Source organism: Eleginops maclovinus, chromosome 18, assembly GCF_036324505.1.
Source record: "Eleginops maclovinus isolate JMC-PN-2008 ecotype Puerto Natales chromosome 18, JC_Emac_rtc_rv5, whole genome shotgun sequence".
Taxonomy (NCBI): Eukaryota; Metazoa; Chordata; class Actinopteri; order Perciformes; family Eleginopidae; genus Eleginops; species Eleginops maclovinus.
The window spans coordinates 8816499-8834514 of NC_086366.1; the positions used below are offsets into that span (position 1 = coordinate 8816499).

The window sequence follows — 18016 nt, forward strand, 5'->3', positions numbered from 1 at the left end:
TAAAAAAAAAAATTCAACCAAGAATGAATGATTTTAGTCTCAAATTGTTTTATTTCAAGGATTGTGGCGTAGTAAGGAGTATTTCACAAAATAAACTAAAGGTCATATGTGGGTTTTTTTTTATAATTTGCTAATCCTTAATGGGGAACTAATCCCTTAGGTTGGGAAATAAAGAACACATTGATCCATACTGGCAACCACTGATGTGTTGCCTTGAAGAAAAAAAAGCAAACGTCAATTTGTGAAACGTGATGTGCTTTAATCTCAATGTATAATAACTTAGGTATTATGCACACATTGACATCATCAGCACAACTTCAATGGCAGAGGAGGAGCCGGTAAGGGTTCAGTCATTATTGATGGTTCTGGACTCCTCTGGATGCGGCTGTGTAATAGAGTTTGAGAGGAGAGTGCGCCAACATTTCCTGTAAACAAAGACTTCCACCCCCATAACAAATCCAGACAGCTGAAATAAATTTGGATAAATAAGGCAACTCTGCAGCAGTTCCCCAATGGGAGCATCTGATCGTCCTCTCTGCTAAACAGAAATACTGTATCTTAGGTTGATAAAAGAAATGTTTCACAAAAACAATGGCCTAATAAAATGCTAAGAATGTTAAGTAGTTTTCAGTTGGAATAGTAAATCTGTAAATGTGACTCATGCTATTTGGCAGTGAGGATTTGAGGCTATCCCATCCACCTGGGGATTAGGAAATCTGAATGTCTACCTCACAAACATGTCTCTAGAAATTTGAGTGCAGGCAGTCAGCTTCATATTTTCTTTCTTCAATGTTTAAATCTTTTTTTTCCCGTTTGCTGACATGAGTAAGCTGTTGCCATGGTAGTTCAGATGAAGCAGGAATGATAATTGTTTCGCCACAGCAGTGTGTGAATTATTGAAACCTAGAGGGCATGAATGGAGCTGAATGAGAAATAGAAAAAAGAAGAGACAGAATGAGGACTTATTGTTTTCGGTGTTTTTCATTGGCTTGTTTTTATTAGGTCCTTTTATAACCCTAGAGTCCAACGACTTTGTAGATGAAACAGATGCTGCCGCAATTTGGGAGTGAAGCTCTGACACTCCAGTCTGTCCTTAAGAGTTTTTGAAGGAATATTCAAGAACATTCATGAATACTGCAACAGACAAAACAAAGAGAGCAGAGAAAAACACAATGGCCGTATGTGTTAAGCTTTACTTAAAAAGTATGTTGGCAAACGGCGATGCAGCTACTGAATAAACAAATTATTATCATTATTATTGACTCGTTGAAAAAAACCTTTCATTTCTTTAAGTCATGTTCATCCACTCACAAAGCCAAATGAACCAGCTCCTGAAATATTTATTTAAGCAAAAACTGTTGCAAAAAAATGAATAAACGAAGCAAAGCGGTGCATCCAAAACAAAGACTGTTACATCACAGGAAGTGACCACATCCATTAAAGACCACATCCACTCTAGGACGTCCTGTAAAATATGCCGAGCAGTACAATGACACACACATTAACTGCTGATGTTGAAATAATAATATTTGACAGTAATGTAAACTGACAATATAGAAAATATACTGTATACACAATATACTGCATAAATATTATTAGGTGGTTGTTTACACAAATCAAACGATTTATTTTATGTCCGAATATTAAAGCTATGACAGAAATGTTCCACAAAAGCTCAACAAAGATATTGACAGATTTCATGCAGCTGCTCAGACACGGACAATAAATTACAAAAATAATGCATCTATCTTCTTCACAATAAGAAAGTGACTAATATTAAAGATATACAAATAGTGATCCCCTGTGTGTTTGTGTTTGTGTTTGCATAGACAGGGTCAGTCGGTATTGCTATAATAAACAAATAAGATATCATCAAGACTACAAGCCCTAAAAATGAGGAAGTAAGACCTCTGGCATGGCCTTGTAAATTTAGAAACCTGTAGGAAACAGGTAAATCAAATTAGTGGCATCATCTTTAGTCTTAATGTAATGCTGGACACACAACATTAAGACAAAAATACAAGTATTATTCCAAAGGGGTCAGCACAAAAAGTCACCAAACTGGGTAAGGGTTTAACCGTGGCAAAAGAAATCCAGCATCTTTTCAGTATTTCCCATATGCAAGGCACCAGAACGTTTAGATGTTACAGTAACATCTTCCACCCTGCAAGGGGTCTCTAGCACTGAGACTCAGCATAGCCTTCATCCGTAGGAGGCCTCTTTTTTTGTTCGTAATAGTGTTCTTCATCCTCCGAGTCCTGGACAAAACAGAAACAACCAGACAGTCAGATGAAGCCTCACACAGAGCCAGACAGAAAACAACCCCATTGGAAAGATCAATATTTTATAAACCCTCAAGTCCCGTAGACAGACATGGAGGGCATGTAAAATTAAACGTGAAATGGATCTGGCAGACATGTCTCATTGAGTTATTTATGGGTTGTAAGAGTGTCGTATAGTGCAATGTTTTCTACTGTACCATCATATATAGGTCACAGCATGAGGCCTTCTTTTCTTTGGGAATTGGATGGATGCCATACTCCTCTCTGATGAATGCAAAAAAAGGACAGCAAAGAGGGTTAGTCACTACAATTATCACATACTTTTTAGATTGAACTGTACATATGCTCAAACGTATCAGATACTGCTCATCGTTTTGACTGATTAACACAAACAAATATGATTCAAATAGTTGTATCTAAATATTAAAGGAATTGTGTCATCTAACTCTTGACAGGACAGCTAATAAAAATGTCCCTGCAGCACTTTAGGACACTTCACTGCAAAGAGGGTCCTCTTATTGTTCATTTGGGAACTCCCAAGTAAGGAGAACAGTGGTAAGGAAAAACTTATTCTGGTAATACATATAGCGAGGGCACAATGTACACATTTGCACACCTTTGATTGAACTACTATCCTCAATCGATTAAAAAATGATTCCCATGGTTCATTTGTTTGCACAAGATGAGTGTATATGCAGAGAGCTCACCCTGCTGCAGTCTCTAAGTGCAGTGAACCAGGAGTGCGCTGTCAAGGCAATTACCCATGGCAGATCTGCTGGTTAAATAGTGTGCAACCTGCCCAATGTAAAATAACTACAGAATCGCCCCGCGCTTGCATCACAGCAAACGCGTCATGCCTTTATGGCTTCTGCACATCAACAGGCGTGACATCAATAACACATCTCGGCCTATCTACTACTCCCTCGGGACCATCTATACGTGCCATTCTTTTACTGAGCGTTTCCACCTTAAACACCAGGTAGCTGCGATTACAGATGTGTGCGCGAGTCATTTTTTTTTTAAAACAATGCTGGCTAAAATGTTCCCTGGAGCTCCACATTTTGCATTTTAATACAGGTAGATGTGTGGCTGAAATGAGCAAAAGGACGTGGTTGATCGCACCAAATCCCAGACAACAGTAGGTTATCTCAGAGGAAAACTGTACACAGATTTCCCAAAGTGTGAGTGTGTCCTCACAAACCGGTATTTAGGATGGAGGAGGAAGAGTTAGGGGTTTATGCATGTATATGCATTTCCAATTATTAATCAAAACAGCACTCTTATAAGCTTAGGAGTTATTATACAATACTCTAAAGCCGTTTGCTCTGCATCTAATTTATCTGCTGTGTCTAATTGGTCGGAGTGTGCTGTGCCATCTTTCTTTATTAACACGAATGGTGTGCGCACAAATTAAACAAAACATGGGAACGATTTAATTATTGCAAAGCCACAAATTGCTATCTTGGATGCACATGTTAATTAAAAATATAGATATTATTTAATTCAGTTGAGGGAAGAAATGATATATCCTGCGCACAAATGAGTTCAGTAAATTGTGGCTTTTTTTCTGTCTCTATGAACACTCCCATGCTCCATAATCAATACACACTTAATCATTTATTTTAAGAATGGGCTGCAGGATGGGCAAAAAAATAAATGATACAGTCTTTTTATTATTATCAATAACAAGAAAGTGGAGTTGTTGCTGAGTTTACATCATCTGTGAAACATGTATTACAGAATAGCACAGGCATTTATCTTGCTGTCTTCCCTCAGTTTAAATAGAATATAGCAGCTCCAATCAGACTGCAACCAGCACATCTACACACAATAAAATCAGTTTTCTACAAACAGAATATCAACCGAAATCTTCAAAATCTAATTATTATTTAACCTTCATCAAATAAAAAAATCGAGCAGCTTATTTATAACCATCCAAGCCTGCAATAACTATCATTACCCCCAGGAGACCCACTGCAGTGATTGGTTAAATAAATCCACTCACCCCTCTGTGACCTCTATGGGCGATCTGTAGGCCTTCGATTGGTCGCGCTGCTTCTTGGGACACAGTATCCGAGCAATCAGAATGAGGGTGATGATGGTGGAGGGGAGGAGGACAAAAGCGAGGAGGACCGCAACATCGGTGAAGTGAATGCTGGCCACTGTGGAGGAGGAGGGGAGGTCTTTAGAAACGCATTAACAAGCTGTTTGCATGATACACGTGACGTCATGCAAAACCACCTTACACAAGCAGTATTGTACAGACATGCCCATGTACAGCATAGATAACACCCAGAATGCAGTAGTTCTACACGTGTCACTCTGCAAGTTGGAAATAATCGCGTCCAACCAAAACTATCGTCAGTTCTTCTAAAATTCTCCTGATAGGAAAAGGTCAGCATTTGGGGGCAAATGGGTTTTCCCGTTTTTGGAGGGAGTTTGATGAAACTATTGATACCACTCTCACGTCAGTTAATGGTAGCTGAAGCCAGCAGCTGATTAGCATAGCTTAGCATAAACACTGAAACCAGAGGGCACCTCTAAAGCCCATTCATTACTGGGCTTTATCCTGAACAAACAACAAACAATTGCTCCAAACAATCCCTGTGGTCATGTTTCCTAGATTAGTTTAATGGTTCCGAGTATAACTATAGCTACAAAACATGTGTGTAACAGTCAGGAACTGTTGAAACAGTCCCTCTACTATAACATCCCTGACTCTCACAACCTCCAGCCTGTTGACAGCAGAGGCTAACATGCTTGAGCCAATATAGCTAACATCATGACAGCTAACACAAACACCAAAGAGATGTTTGGATGAGGCTGCTATCTAAAAAATATGTGCTGGGCAGTGGAAAATTAAACATCCTCTTCTCAGCCCGGACTCTGCATATACACAGTATATGATTTATGTGAGAAAAGTCATATCCAGATGCCTGAGGTGAAGTAAGGACAGGTAGGAAAAATAATATATCTGAGAAGATAAAAATGGATTACTCGTGCGAAAATCCATCATGACGGAGTCGTTAGAGTCCATATTTTCTTAATGATATGCTATATGGATTTAATCAGTGTAAAAGAAAAGTATTTACTTTAATAATATCATTGTGTGATTCTCCCTTTCTAATGTTTATCTCTATTAACTAGCTTTCATGTCTTTGCTAAGCTTGGGAAAAATCCTTATTAAGATGTTGTTATACACTTTGTGCAACAACAGTCTGACCTTCAACTACTCTTGAACCAAGAACGTCCTGATACTGCCTCCCTAAACTTCCAGAATGCTCCTTTCATTATCGGCAAGCTCGACCCCCCATTTCTCCTCTCTGTTTGTAAATATGCAGCACAAACTCTATTCTGCGTCTTTATCAATGAAATACCGCAAAGACAGCTGAATGGTTTGATTCTTTATCCACATTTGATGAATAAATACCCACCACACCAGCATATAATAACTGGAGGAATTCTAACTGTACAAGGCTTAATATGCAGTTAAAGAATTCTGACATCGTGTGAAGAAATGGTTCTGTTGTCTTTTTGTGTATATGCACACTCTTACCTTTCGGTGTGACAGTGAGTACAGTGTATGAAGTTGGAGAGCCGTGGACATCAGGAGGGTTTCTAACGGAGCATGTGTAGGTCCCATTATCATTTAACGTAGCGTTGATCAGAATGATGGAGGCTTCCCCGCGCGCTGGGATTCCCTCCCACTGGACACGACCGGCAAACTGACCATCAACCGGAAGAAACGCCCGGGAGGAGAAGTGGAAAAACTAGGGAGGGACAAAGAAAGAGTATTTTATTGTGTGGTCAAATACAGTGTGCCGGGGGAATGGAGTTAAATCTAAGTCTATATTGTGCTGGGTAAAAATAAAGAGAGGAAAAAAAGGTGTTTGGATAAGTACCATGCATATTTTAGCCACAGTCTCGTCTCATGCAGCCTCACCTGAATGGCTCATAAAGCGTTACTCAAAGATCACTTATTTTCTCCAGCACATCTAATAAGGATCATCACTCATCAATCTAACTTATCATTTTACTTCCTCAGGGAAAGCGTCTGCAGCAGCAGGTGGTGGGACAGATGGTGGTGGGACATTTTCTTCCGGCAATATTGTTGATAGCAGAGTGATCAGCCTTAAAAATGAAAATAATAATCCCATCAAGCACCATGCCGAGCAAATAATGTATGAGTCTCGTTGAGAGAGAAAATCTGAGTGGCGTCTCCAAAACTGAGTTTAGCTTTTGGTTTAACATTTACCACCTATTCTGTTTTCAACTGAAAAATCCATCGTGTTGCTACTCCCACATGAAGCTGACCCAGACCTCTCCACAATATGACATCCGGAGAGTGAGCGTGTTGAGTGTGTGGGTGGAGAAAGGGGGGATTGAACATGTGGAGTTGCTGCAGTTTGTGTTTGTCACAAAGTAAACTAAGAGAGAATAGCTTGTGTGCAATACATTAACTGACAAAGTTAGTCACCAGTAACCAGAAACTTGGACAGACAAAAATCCCGAAGTGAAAACGATTGGCACAGACAGGAAACTGAAATGGTGTAGGTGCAAGGAGACAGGGGGGTTGATGGGGAATACATTCATCATTTGCATTTTGAACCAAGCTGTTGCAGTGAACGTGTTGATGTGTCCTTTGGCGAGATGCGTTAGTTACTCTGAGCAGGTCCCACCTTTATGAATGGCAAGAAAATACACTCTTCCATTATGATGAAGGACAGTAGTATCATGTGAGTGGGCAGTCATTACTCTACCTACTTTGTCCTGTAGCGAGCTGGTTGACTCTGATAAAGAACATGAAGACTTTAAGAGGCTTTCAGATTATTTGCAGGATACGATCAGAGCTACATGGCCTTCATCTGTGTTCTCAAAGCCCAGCAGAGAGGGAGTTATTGAATTCCTGTGGAAACACTGCAGACGTTTTTGCATCCAGTCATTTCATGCAGCTCCGTTCATATTAGGGGCTTCAGACACAGAAAAACATTCAATTGGGCATCTTTCTGTTAGATAAAAAGTATGCTTTAAATGCACAATGAAGGTCAGATGATTGGCCTTTTATCCTTTTCTCAACTGCTTCAACATTCACATCTATACATGGTAGTTCCTGGATGTTGAATTGTGGGTAGCAGGGAAAAAGCCAATGCCATTGAGTTCGCCACACTGCGACTATCTTCACATTCACTTTGTCATTAACCGACGTTTTTTGGCATGGAAGCACTATAATCAGGAAATCATCAATCATTGATAATAATAATTATTATTTTTAAATGTATCCTCATGGGAACTTCCCGATCTGTACTTAATTTCACATTCTACCAACAGAATCAACAGGCTTTTGCAAAATGTGCCATGTTTCCACATCAATTAACGTAAGATATGCCACATGAGGATGTTTATTTTATATCTGAATATAAAGTCCTTTTTGCGATATTATTATAAGTATTATAAACATTTGTTTCTGCCCAACTCTTTTTTTTAAATCCTGGGACATTTTGCTATGGACACGATGTTATTTAGTATTTCATAATTTAATATTACATGGCACTCACCGGATGAATATCTATGTCAACAACATTCCGAGTGATCGACTCTTCCTCAGCAATTGCCAAGTTAATCACATTTTTGTACCCCCTATAAAAAAAGCTTTCCAGGTCTCGTGCTATTAACCGCAGCCAATATCAAATAGCAAAATCTGCTCAATATTGGCAAGTATTTCTAAATATCAAGAATGAGATCAACCATATAAACTGTTCAAAAAATCCCTAATTTGACAGAAAGTTCCCTCTTGTATAGGTGGCTGGAATACTAGTCTATAAATATGTGTTATACATAGTGTACTAAAAACCAAAGCAGAGCAAAATGAGACAAAGAAAATAAACAATTAAATGTAAGATAATGTAGACATCTAAGATTGTTTCTTATACACTGGTTATTTAAAAAATATCTGTATAATAAAATATGGAAGCACGATGGAAAGAAGTATTGAAATCCTGTATAACCTGCGTTATCAGGTCTCCACATAGGAATACAGGTGTAAACGATCTTAGCGTTAAAATGTTTTACAACTATTTACCATGTAATGGTGCAGCCCTAAATCAGGATTATACAATGAAGTATGTCTAGTTTGAAGAGAGTATTTTACTGCCTACTATCTGGGAACAATGTCAACATGGATATCTGAGTATGGCCTTTTAATAAACTGAGGCAAAAAAAAAAAAAAGCAAACACAGAATCACGTTTACGATCACTGATAGTTTTATTGTTTTACGACAGTGTGTTTGTGAGCTGCGTTTCTCAGGCAGACTGATCGTAAGCCTGGCTGATCATCTGATGACTTGGCAGCGCTCGGTCTACACAAAAGCAGATTGAAGTCACCTATTTCACAACAGTAAGCTCTGTCTGGAAACAAAGATCCTTTTAAACCCATTGACAGGTGTGGCAACACAGCCAAGGATATTGGACGATTTAACTGGGGCCAATTATCCTACAAATCTATATGATGATTAAGAGAGAAGGTTCCACTTACCTGACAGATTAAGAAACATTTCCTGCGTTAAGTTTTAGATCATCTTAATTGATATATTTTTAGCATTATTCAGCAGAATTCAATTGCCAGCTCCTCCAATTACCATAAGCTCTCACAATTATTTGACTGAACATTCAACCTCTCCTCTCCAATCTACAAAATGAATTCTCATCAGGACTGAGGTAATTATGCAAGTCACTGAAGCACTGCAGCACTTCAGATTGACACTAAAGCTTTAGCAGCAAAATTATATTTTCTGATGGCGCCTTTTGCATGCTTATTCATGGTCTTTCCCAGTGTGATATACGACTGCGGACACACAGGCCAATCAAGCAGCCAAAAAGCCTAATGAAATTGGATGGAAAGTAAATGAAGGCCAAGGAATAGAAATGAAAAACTTCCAGACTTGGTTCCATCTATGGGCCATGTCAAAAAACTGCCACTCAATATTTATCTGTGATGAAGAAAACAAACTTGTTGGGCTGGGTCCAAGAAAATATGGGCTTGTATTAGTTGGCACAGCTATATACTACTACCTGTGCAGTGTGCTGAGTGCCAAACACACTACAGTAACCTCTCAAAAATGTACTTTTTCTTCAGCTCCCCTCCTACACACTTTTAGACCAGACAACAGCATCCTAATGACTAAACCAACAGCACTCCATATCAGCGGAGCCACAAAACATTAGCCTCCACTTAACTCTTGAGTGCTCCTATAGGAAATGATGGCATATAGGGTTGCAGCTACCACACTATGGATTCCCATGGTCTGAATGCAATTACATAGAACCACATTGGATGGCAATCTTCAAGTTACAATGGAACTGCTTAAATTATGTGGTGGATTTTTAGTGGATTGGTCACTCAAATTGAACCTGGAGTGTGCAGGGTTAGAGGACTGAGTGCAATTATGGGTTGAGATGGATGCATCTGAAAGCATTTCGAACAAGACCACGAGACCAACACATAGGAAGTTAAAGGTATTATGGTAGCTGACCAGCTGTGTTTTCACGGAGAGGCAGTTCAAAAAAGAGGCTGTGCATATGTTTGGATGGGCAAGTCTTGGACATTACCTCCACAGTGACGTTGATAGATCAAACAAATCGGTACACACTGTATTTATTTACATAGAAACCGAGACTTACCGGAGTTTGCTGCAGGATGCAGGTGAACATGAAGGTTCGCAAATCAATGGTCACTCAAACACAGCTGGTCAACAATGCAAATTAAGCAGTCAGATATTCAAACAAGGCATGCTTGTACAGAGTGTGCATTTGGAAGACACGTACAAGCACAATGAACATGGTCAGTGATGTTTGAATAGTATACCCTAGCATGAAAAACTAAACACATATCAGTCAAGGGCTGAACCCAAAGATTGTTTTTATTGTTGGACAATCTGCCATGTGTCTCTTATCTTGATTAATTGAATCTTTATATAGTAAATATAATTTGTTGTTCACTGTTACAAGTTAAAACTAGCCATACCAACAATATGGTTAATGTAACATTAAATGTAGAGATAAAACAAAAATGCGACACAATGAAAGTATTAAAAAAGTACTAAAGTATAAATATTATTAGTATTAATGTATTAAAGTATTATTATTAAAAAGAGAAAGTCTATTTATCAATTTTTTGGGGGAAGACAGTGGTATATTTGGTTGTATTTTTAATGAAATGTTCCTTTGTGCCCCAAGTTAAGGTGCTTAAAAACGGTCAAAGATCAGTTTCTCTATATGTATTTAATTCATCTAGTGTAATTTGCTGCCTTTTCTTTTCTGCTTTGCAATATAAACAGCCTGGAAGAGAAGTTTATTTATTTATTTATTGCTTAAAAATGACCCAAAAATATTTAAGAAATGATTAAAAGAAAAATAAATGATTAATGTTTCAGCCCTTTTTCAGGTTAGCCATACAGTGTTTATAAAATAAAAATACACTCACTGTCAGTGGCGGCCCTCCACTCTGGGGCCTATAAGACCAGTCCACAGTCATCTTACTGGTTGGCCTACTGGTGGATTTGAAAGTGCAGGACAATGTGACGGAATCCCCTTTAGATGCATGGAGCTCTGCTGGTGTACTCACTGAGATGGAGGAGACTAGGGAAGGGGCTGGAGGGGAAGAAAAACATGATGTTAGAGTGATACAGAGGACAAACATTTCTAAATAAAAAGGAACTATGTCATATATAAGTAGATTTACGTTAAGGTGTTCAAAACTGTGAGAAACGGGTATTGGAAGCCAGAAAGAGGAAACAGTGTTTGACATTTAACTCGCTTACCATAGGCTAAATAGCAAATAAAAACCTGACAGCAGCTACAACTATACAGAAATTGTGGTGGCATAAAAATGTCAGCACAGCAAATTCCTCGTGATAGACACTCAACTGAAACACATTCTCACCAGCCTCTCTTGTTGTATCTGTCAGATTTGCTACACATCTGTCTACAATGTGTAAATAAAGCTATATCCCTGTGTCTGTAGATATTTTATTGTTATCACTTCATGCAATGGTTGAAAATAGACATGCAACAGTTCCAGAGTTGGAATGCCAACATCAAAGAAATATAATAAATAACAAAAAGCAGTTGCAGTCGACTGCACTCAAAGCAATGTCTGCAACAAATTATACTTTCTCAACTTTCCCCATGAACAAAAGCTGAATACTGACAGCTATACTTTTCAGAGCAACCTTGAAATGTTTTGCGATATTGAGGCGTTAATAAGTTGTTTTCATGGTTAGGTGTTGGGTAATTTGATACTGCATTACAGCTCTAATGTGATGTTGAATCTGAACATGCTAGGCTAGCTGGTCTAGTACAAATTCCCCAAAAATTGACAAAGAAATGAAATCCCTCCCCCCCCCCTTCATAAACTGCAGAATTTACTGCCGAAGTGCACATGTTGAATACATATTAGTTATTTATGCCATGATCACTTAGTCCAGTTAAACATTTGGAAACACTTGGAAGCGGATATGTCCGTGTCTGCACAGCTGTGCTCGAGCTAAATGCTAAATGTCAGCATATTGACATATAACATTGACAATGCTGACATGCAAATTTTTAGCAGATAACGTTTGACAGGTTCACATTTTTCTTCAAATGACACCATGAGAACATTTGCTAATGTGTGATAATGACAAAGGAAAGGGAAGATTGGAATGTGTCAGTCCAAGGTATTTGCCATTAACCCAAGTTACACCCATGTTAGCACTATAAATAATCAGGGATCATCAATTATTGATAATTATTATTATTACATGTATCCTCGTGGGAACTTCCCAATCTGTACTTAATTTCACTGCAATTCATCCAAAACCACAATATTTCTCAAACCCAAAAGTTGCCACCCATATAGCTCCATTAAAGCCCAAGCCAGGGGAGAACTTATACATCATGCCCATTCCCCTCTGAAGTCAAGGAAGGTCTGTACAAAATAGAGTGCCAACAAACCTAGTAGATATACGTTTTTCACTGAATCAATGAAAGCCAACTTGCTGTTGTAGTTGGAGAATCAAAAAAGTCACTCAAATGTATTCTCTCTTCCAATATTAGCCATTTTTACAGCAATCCATCCAGTAGTTGTTTAGATAGTGAGGCTAAAACAAAGTAACCATTATAAACCATCACTGTCCCTTTGGCGTTTATTGTGAACCTATCATGGAAAACCTGGCTATATTTGCATGACAGCACCCCATTTGTGACTTTAATACACCGTTTCAAGATGGACATAATAAAACAGGGCTACATTTTAATGTGAAGGTTTCAAATTGCTATTTCTCCCAGGATTGAGTATCTATCAGCTGATGTATCTGATCTCAGACTGACACCACTGTTTACATCTGACACTGCAAACGCCTTGATAGGGACAAAGTTCATTTTATACTAAATAATCTGCAAGACATCAGGTTTTCAGCCCGCTTTATCTACAAAGACCTCGGGGTGGGCCACATGAACAAAGCTATCTCTTCATAAAAGTGAAAATCAAGCAGATTATCATTGAAAGCCGAACCACTCTGATATCAAAGACGAGATAGCGTTAATCTAGAAATCAGTGATGGGATAGAAAGGTGGTAGCTCACCAGTATTTGTCTTAATGGCACCTAGTTTCTGCAATAGGTGTGGACATTTAATAGAGAAAAAACGCAAAACAGGAAGCGATACTGTTGTGATACATCCCTAGTTGTGGCCCTGCAGGAAGAACTGGCCACATGAGTATTTCCTGTCGCTGGCAGACACTGTGCTCTGGGACACAAAAGTAGCCAACAATACAAGTGTAATCAAATAAAGACAAACTATAACATACCAAACTGCAACACGTTCATGTAGCCTGTATTCTGATTAGGTTACATCAAAATCTTTTGCAGTATTTCTTCCATTTGTATTCTTTAAAAAACATTTGAGATAAATGAAGAGTGAGCATACAACCACCCAGAGTTTAGAACCATGTTTGTAATATAATTGGCACACAGACAGTGCTCTTAACTTACTGTATACCAGTTGTCAGAATTTTACAATGCACTGTTTCTATATTTATAGTGGAAGCTATCCTAACATTTAAAATTAAGATTGAAATGGCCAATTGTTGATTTATTTCCCACAGAAAAACTGACAAACGTGTATGACTTGTAATTTGAGGAAAAGGTAGTACAACTTCATGATAGGCTAATATTAACTATCATGGTAAGTCCACCGGCTATGTTTCGATTTTAAATTAACATTATTCAGCATTAAAATAACTGTGTCTTATGTATTCATGACTCAAGCAGCACAATTGTATTGTAACCACCCACAAATTAAGCATTGGCAGGCTTTGTGTCATTTGATTGTTTACGTAGCTGTAAAGCTGTATTAATGTGTAGGCCTTCAAATGAAACCTTTAACTATTTAGTGTGTTAATGTTACGGGGAATTCAAATAGTATACATGCCTTATTTCGACTAATATACCGGCTTACTAGCGGAACAAACATCAAACCAGACGTAGACTTAAAGACAAGAGTTTCTCTATGTTAAACTTGTGTTGAAACTTAGCGATATGAAAGCGAAGCTCCGGCCTGTTTACTCACCGAAAAACCCGACCAAATACAGCAGCAAAACTACGTTCAGAGCGGTATTCCCTTGGCGAGGTCGATGCATTTTAATATGTGAAAACGGGTTCACTCGCATGACGATGAAAAAAAAAGGCCAAGTTGCGTCAAACCCTCGAAAAAATTCCGTCCATTATCTATCTTGTCATGACTCAGTGTCTCCGTTGCGCCTGCTCACTGCGTGCTGGCGAGCCTAATGTAGCCTACCTGACAAACAGGTGTATCAGGAAATGGATCATAGGGAGTAACACAACACCAAGCCAGTTAAAGCTTAAACTAAGGGAGGATAAAAGTGAACCTGTCTTAAGACCATTTTCGAAATGACTGAACAATACACCACGCTTAAAGTTAACAGCCATAAATGGGGTCAAACTGGTGTAAAAACACGCTTCCTTTTTGAAGAAAAAAAAACAAACAACCTCTCAACCCTTTTTCACTTAACAAATATTAAACCCCAAAGGAGCCAGAGGTAAATAATTAAAAAAAATAGAAATACAAAAAGTAGTAACTAAGCGTTTCAGGTTATTTAAAGTCACTTCATGTATTTGGAATTTTGAGGAACTGTAGGCTATATTTGATTACAATTGGGGTTGGGGGTATTCAATGCAATACAAATAATAGTAATATTAAGATAATATAACCCCGGGAAAAATTAAGAGACCACTTCAGCATTATCAGTTTCTCTTACGTCTTTTGAGTTAACATTTTATTTTTTATTATTTTTTCCAATTGTATTCTCTAAACCACTGACATTTTTACTCTGTCTTGGAATTCAACAGACACTGGAATGGCTGCTACACATGTAGAGATAAAGATTTAAGAAAAGCTTGGAGTGGTCTCTTAATTTTTTCCTCAGCTGTATTTGTGAGTTGGTCAGTTTGCCTAACAAAATGAGGACCTTGAGAATGAGAGCATTAGCATGGTACCCTAGATGAATCACATATTTTAAATGTATACTGTCAAACCAAAACTTAAATTACATTAAAACCTGAACCATTTTCTCTGTTCACATCTCAGTTCTCTCTTATAAGCCCCGTGAGATGAGGCCCAGTATTTCCCTTATCTCCCAGGCCAGCTTCTGCATAAAACCACTGATGCTCTTGTGGGACTCCCCTGCTATTTTTAAGCGTTACTCCTCTATCCCAGTCCCCTGTCTCCTGTCTTTACTGTTGTGATTATCTCTAATGGGAGAAGTTATTTGTTTTTCTAGCCCTTGCCGGTTCAGTTTTACTCTGGTGTAATCCTTAATCTCTCCACTTCATGTTTATACAGAGTCCTTTTGAAGTCTAATTTGCCTTTTTTTGGTCTGGATGTGATCATCTTTATTTCCATCTGGTCTGCCAGGAGCGTTTCCTCTATCCAGAAAAAAAAAAGAAGCTGTAGTTGTCTTGTATTACCTAATTTAATTGCAGGGCACATCAGAGGATATAGGGTAAGAATCATCAGTTACTCTGCGCCCTCGTATGCACTGTGCAGCAGATATGTGTCACAATCTGATTCAGCATTTAACAGAATTAAAACAATAGCAAGTTGAATACGCAACGCCATGGCAACATAACAAAAATGTTTTGTCAGCAAATAATACAGTAGTCTCAGAACTTGAAGACAAACATGTCCCTAAAGGCTCTCCAACAAGGGAATGGGAAAATGGGGCTGTCATGAAATGGATATTAATAACTTTATGTGAATAACTGCGTAACTGACTTCTAATTTAGTGCAGACCATGTACATGATTACTGGGAGAAAGGGCACAAACAGATGGAAACAGGCATAGTAGAGATAGAAATGATGGTCAAATCAACGTTTTACTACCTCTTACAGACATTCAGCAATTTCTAAATAGACAGGTGAAGTAATGTGCAAAGCTTTTTTTGCTTCATGCTCTTACCTGGCTGTACTTTGTGTTGAGGTTCGGCAACATTTATTGCAGATCTCTGTAGATGCTGTGACTTTAAAGAGAGCTGGCACAAACTTGCTCCTCCCTGCATACATTATCACAGCAGGGATTGTAATGTATCTGTTAACAATATTATGTAACAGTTCCCACACATTCACGAAGGGATACCGCTTCCATTTTTGAAAAGATGCTGTGTCAAAGGACTTTCCTTACACAGGGAGTGTTCAATAATTCTGCATTTGGCAGTGTTGTATTGTGTGTAACTATACTATATAATCTTCTGGAGTTTAATAGAGACTCTCCTTCCCATACTGGAAGATAACATCTAATGCCTCTTACCTGGCTACTTTCACAAGCCCACACACATTGTGTTATGTATTGTGTGTGAATACAGGGTCTCTCTGTCTGGTTACAGTAGAAAGGTATCAGTTTCAGCTGAAATCTTCTGAGTCACAATGAGGGGCTCACCCCACTTCATCTGGTCAACAAGAGCCCTGTTCTTCTGTTGTCAACACTTTGGGGGACTAATAAAGGTGATTTAAATTGTTGGAGCCAGAAGGTGTATGTTACCATTATCCTTCAGCCAAAAAATACAGTTTGAAATTCTTGATGTCTCTTCATTCATTTATATGCACTCTTTGCAGGACCAGTAGTATCTGCTATACTCCAATACACATGGTGTATTTCAAAAGGTTTCGCATCAAATATATTGTTCTCATGGCTGTCACACACAAGTAAAACAGCCTGACACTCAAGCCACTATCTATAGGAGGGCCCTACTCTATTCAATACACTAAAGCAAATCTCTTTAGATGTTATGGATTATGCATGTGTGTGTGTGTGTGTGTGTGTGTGTGTGTGTGTGTGTGTGTGTGTGTGTGTGTGTGTGTGTGTGTGTGTGTGTGTGTGTGTGTGTGTGTGTGTGTGTGTGTGTGTGTGTGTGTGTGTGTGTGTGTGGGGCATTCCTTCCTTTACTTATACTAAGGTCATTTTTTGGTGACCTGTCATGCTAAGCCTGTGTGTTTGTGTGTGAGCAAACGAGTGTGTGTTAGTATGTGTAAAGGAATTTAGTGCCTCTCCTTAACCCTGTGCCAGGTACAACCCATCCTAAGGTGTGGAATGCAGACGGAAAAGAGAGAAAGAGAGATAAAGCAAGACAGAAACCGAGTCTCAGAGGGAGTCAGAAAGACTGACTTAAGTTCCTCATTTGTAAAGACTGCTCACAAGCCTTACTTGCATAACACAAACCCAATATTAGTCTATTAATAACGACATGTGACTCATGTGAGTTACAGTAATACATTTGTTTGTTGTAGATAATGGCTTATTAAGTGAGCCATGCACAAGGAATGGTTGAGAACACCTTTCCCAGGACCATGGTTCATAAAGCTTGGTATTGTTCTGTAGATGCAGCAGCTAGATAAATGGATATTGATACAAAACCTGCCAGAAAAGTATTCAATCAGGCCATAATATAAGCAGAAGGAATTTGATGTGTTGGGCACAAGAGAGGTAATATCTGCCTGGTGTTCCAGGTATTGCTAATATAATGTTTTTAAGCTAAAGAAACTTTATTAATCCCTCCCAAAATAAGCCTTTCACATATTAATGTCCACACCCCAAATTGATTACTGAGGTGCCACATTAATTTGAGGCCAATATCTAGGCTCTGCTAGAGTAATTAACAGCCACTTTGTTGATACAGACAAGATTATCTCGAGACCCTACTGTTGTTTTATCTGTTCAGCATTAGTGGCCTTTCTCTACAACAAAATGTAATTATTTAGCTTGGATAAACAGACTCGGTTTTCCGCCCACCCTGTCCCTCTTTTTTTCAAACGTTAGTCAACCATGCTCTGCCCCCTGCTCTCTCGCTCTCTCTCTCTCTCACACACACACACCACACACACACACACACACACACACACACACACACACACACACACACACACACACACACACACACACACACACACACACACACACACACACACACACACGTTAGGTCTGTCAGTCAGTAACTAAAGCTGCACCCACAGGAATAGACTTTGATCAATGCACACAAATAGGCCCACAATCACACTCACACAAAGACATAGGGTAACATATTCATAGTCATGAACAATCTCAATCAACAAACAAGCAAACGCAGACTGCAGTCACAGAATCATTTTGGACCTGCAACAAATTAAATGATTCACTGCAGTAATGC

General features: G+C 38.7%; 1 protein-coding gene across 1 annotated transcript; it reads right to left on the bottom strand.

Annotated features, from left to right (window-relative positions):
* Window positions 1-1324: 1324 nt before the first annotated feature.
* On the bottom strand, window positions 1325-14155 carry mpzl3 (myelin protein zero-like 3). The gene is made up of 6 exons (XM_063907324.1): window positions 13887-14155; window positions 10762-10928; window positions 5839-6052; window positions 4288-4444; window positions 2480-2546; window positions 1325-2258 (listed from the first exon to the last, which is right to left on the bottom strand). Exons 1-6 carry the CDS (start codon window positions 13984-13986, stop codon window positions 2178-2180), a joined length of 786 nt encoding a protein of 261 aa, XP_063763394.1. The 5' UTR covers window positions 13987-14155; the 3' UTR covers window positions 1325-2177.
* Window positions 14156-18016: the final 3861 nt, after the last annotated feature.

Bases quoted from the DNA above. Each gene is read 5' to 3' on its own strand.
- mpzl3 (XM_063907324.1), bottom strand. From the start codon at position 13,986: ATGCGAGTGAACCCGTTTTCACATATTAAAATGCATCGACCTCGCCAA. The intron at 4,445-5,838 runs GTAAGAGTGTGC...CCTCCTCCACAG, and splicing joins ACTCACTGTCACACCGAAAG to TGGCCAGCATTCACTTCACC. The intron at 2,259-2,479 runs GTACAGTAGAAA...TGTTTTGTCCAG, and splicing joins GCTGTGACCTATATATGATG to GACTCGGAGGATGAAGAACA.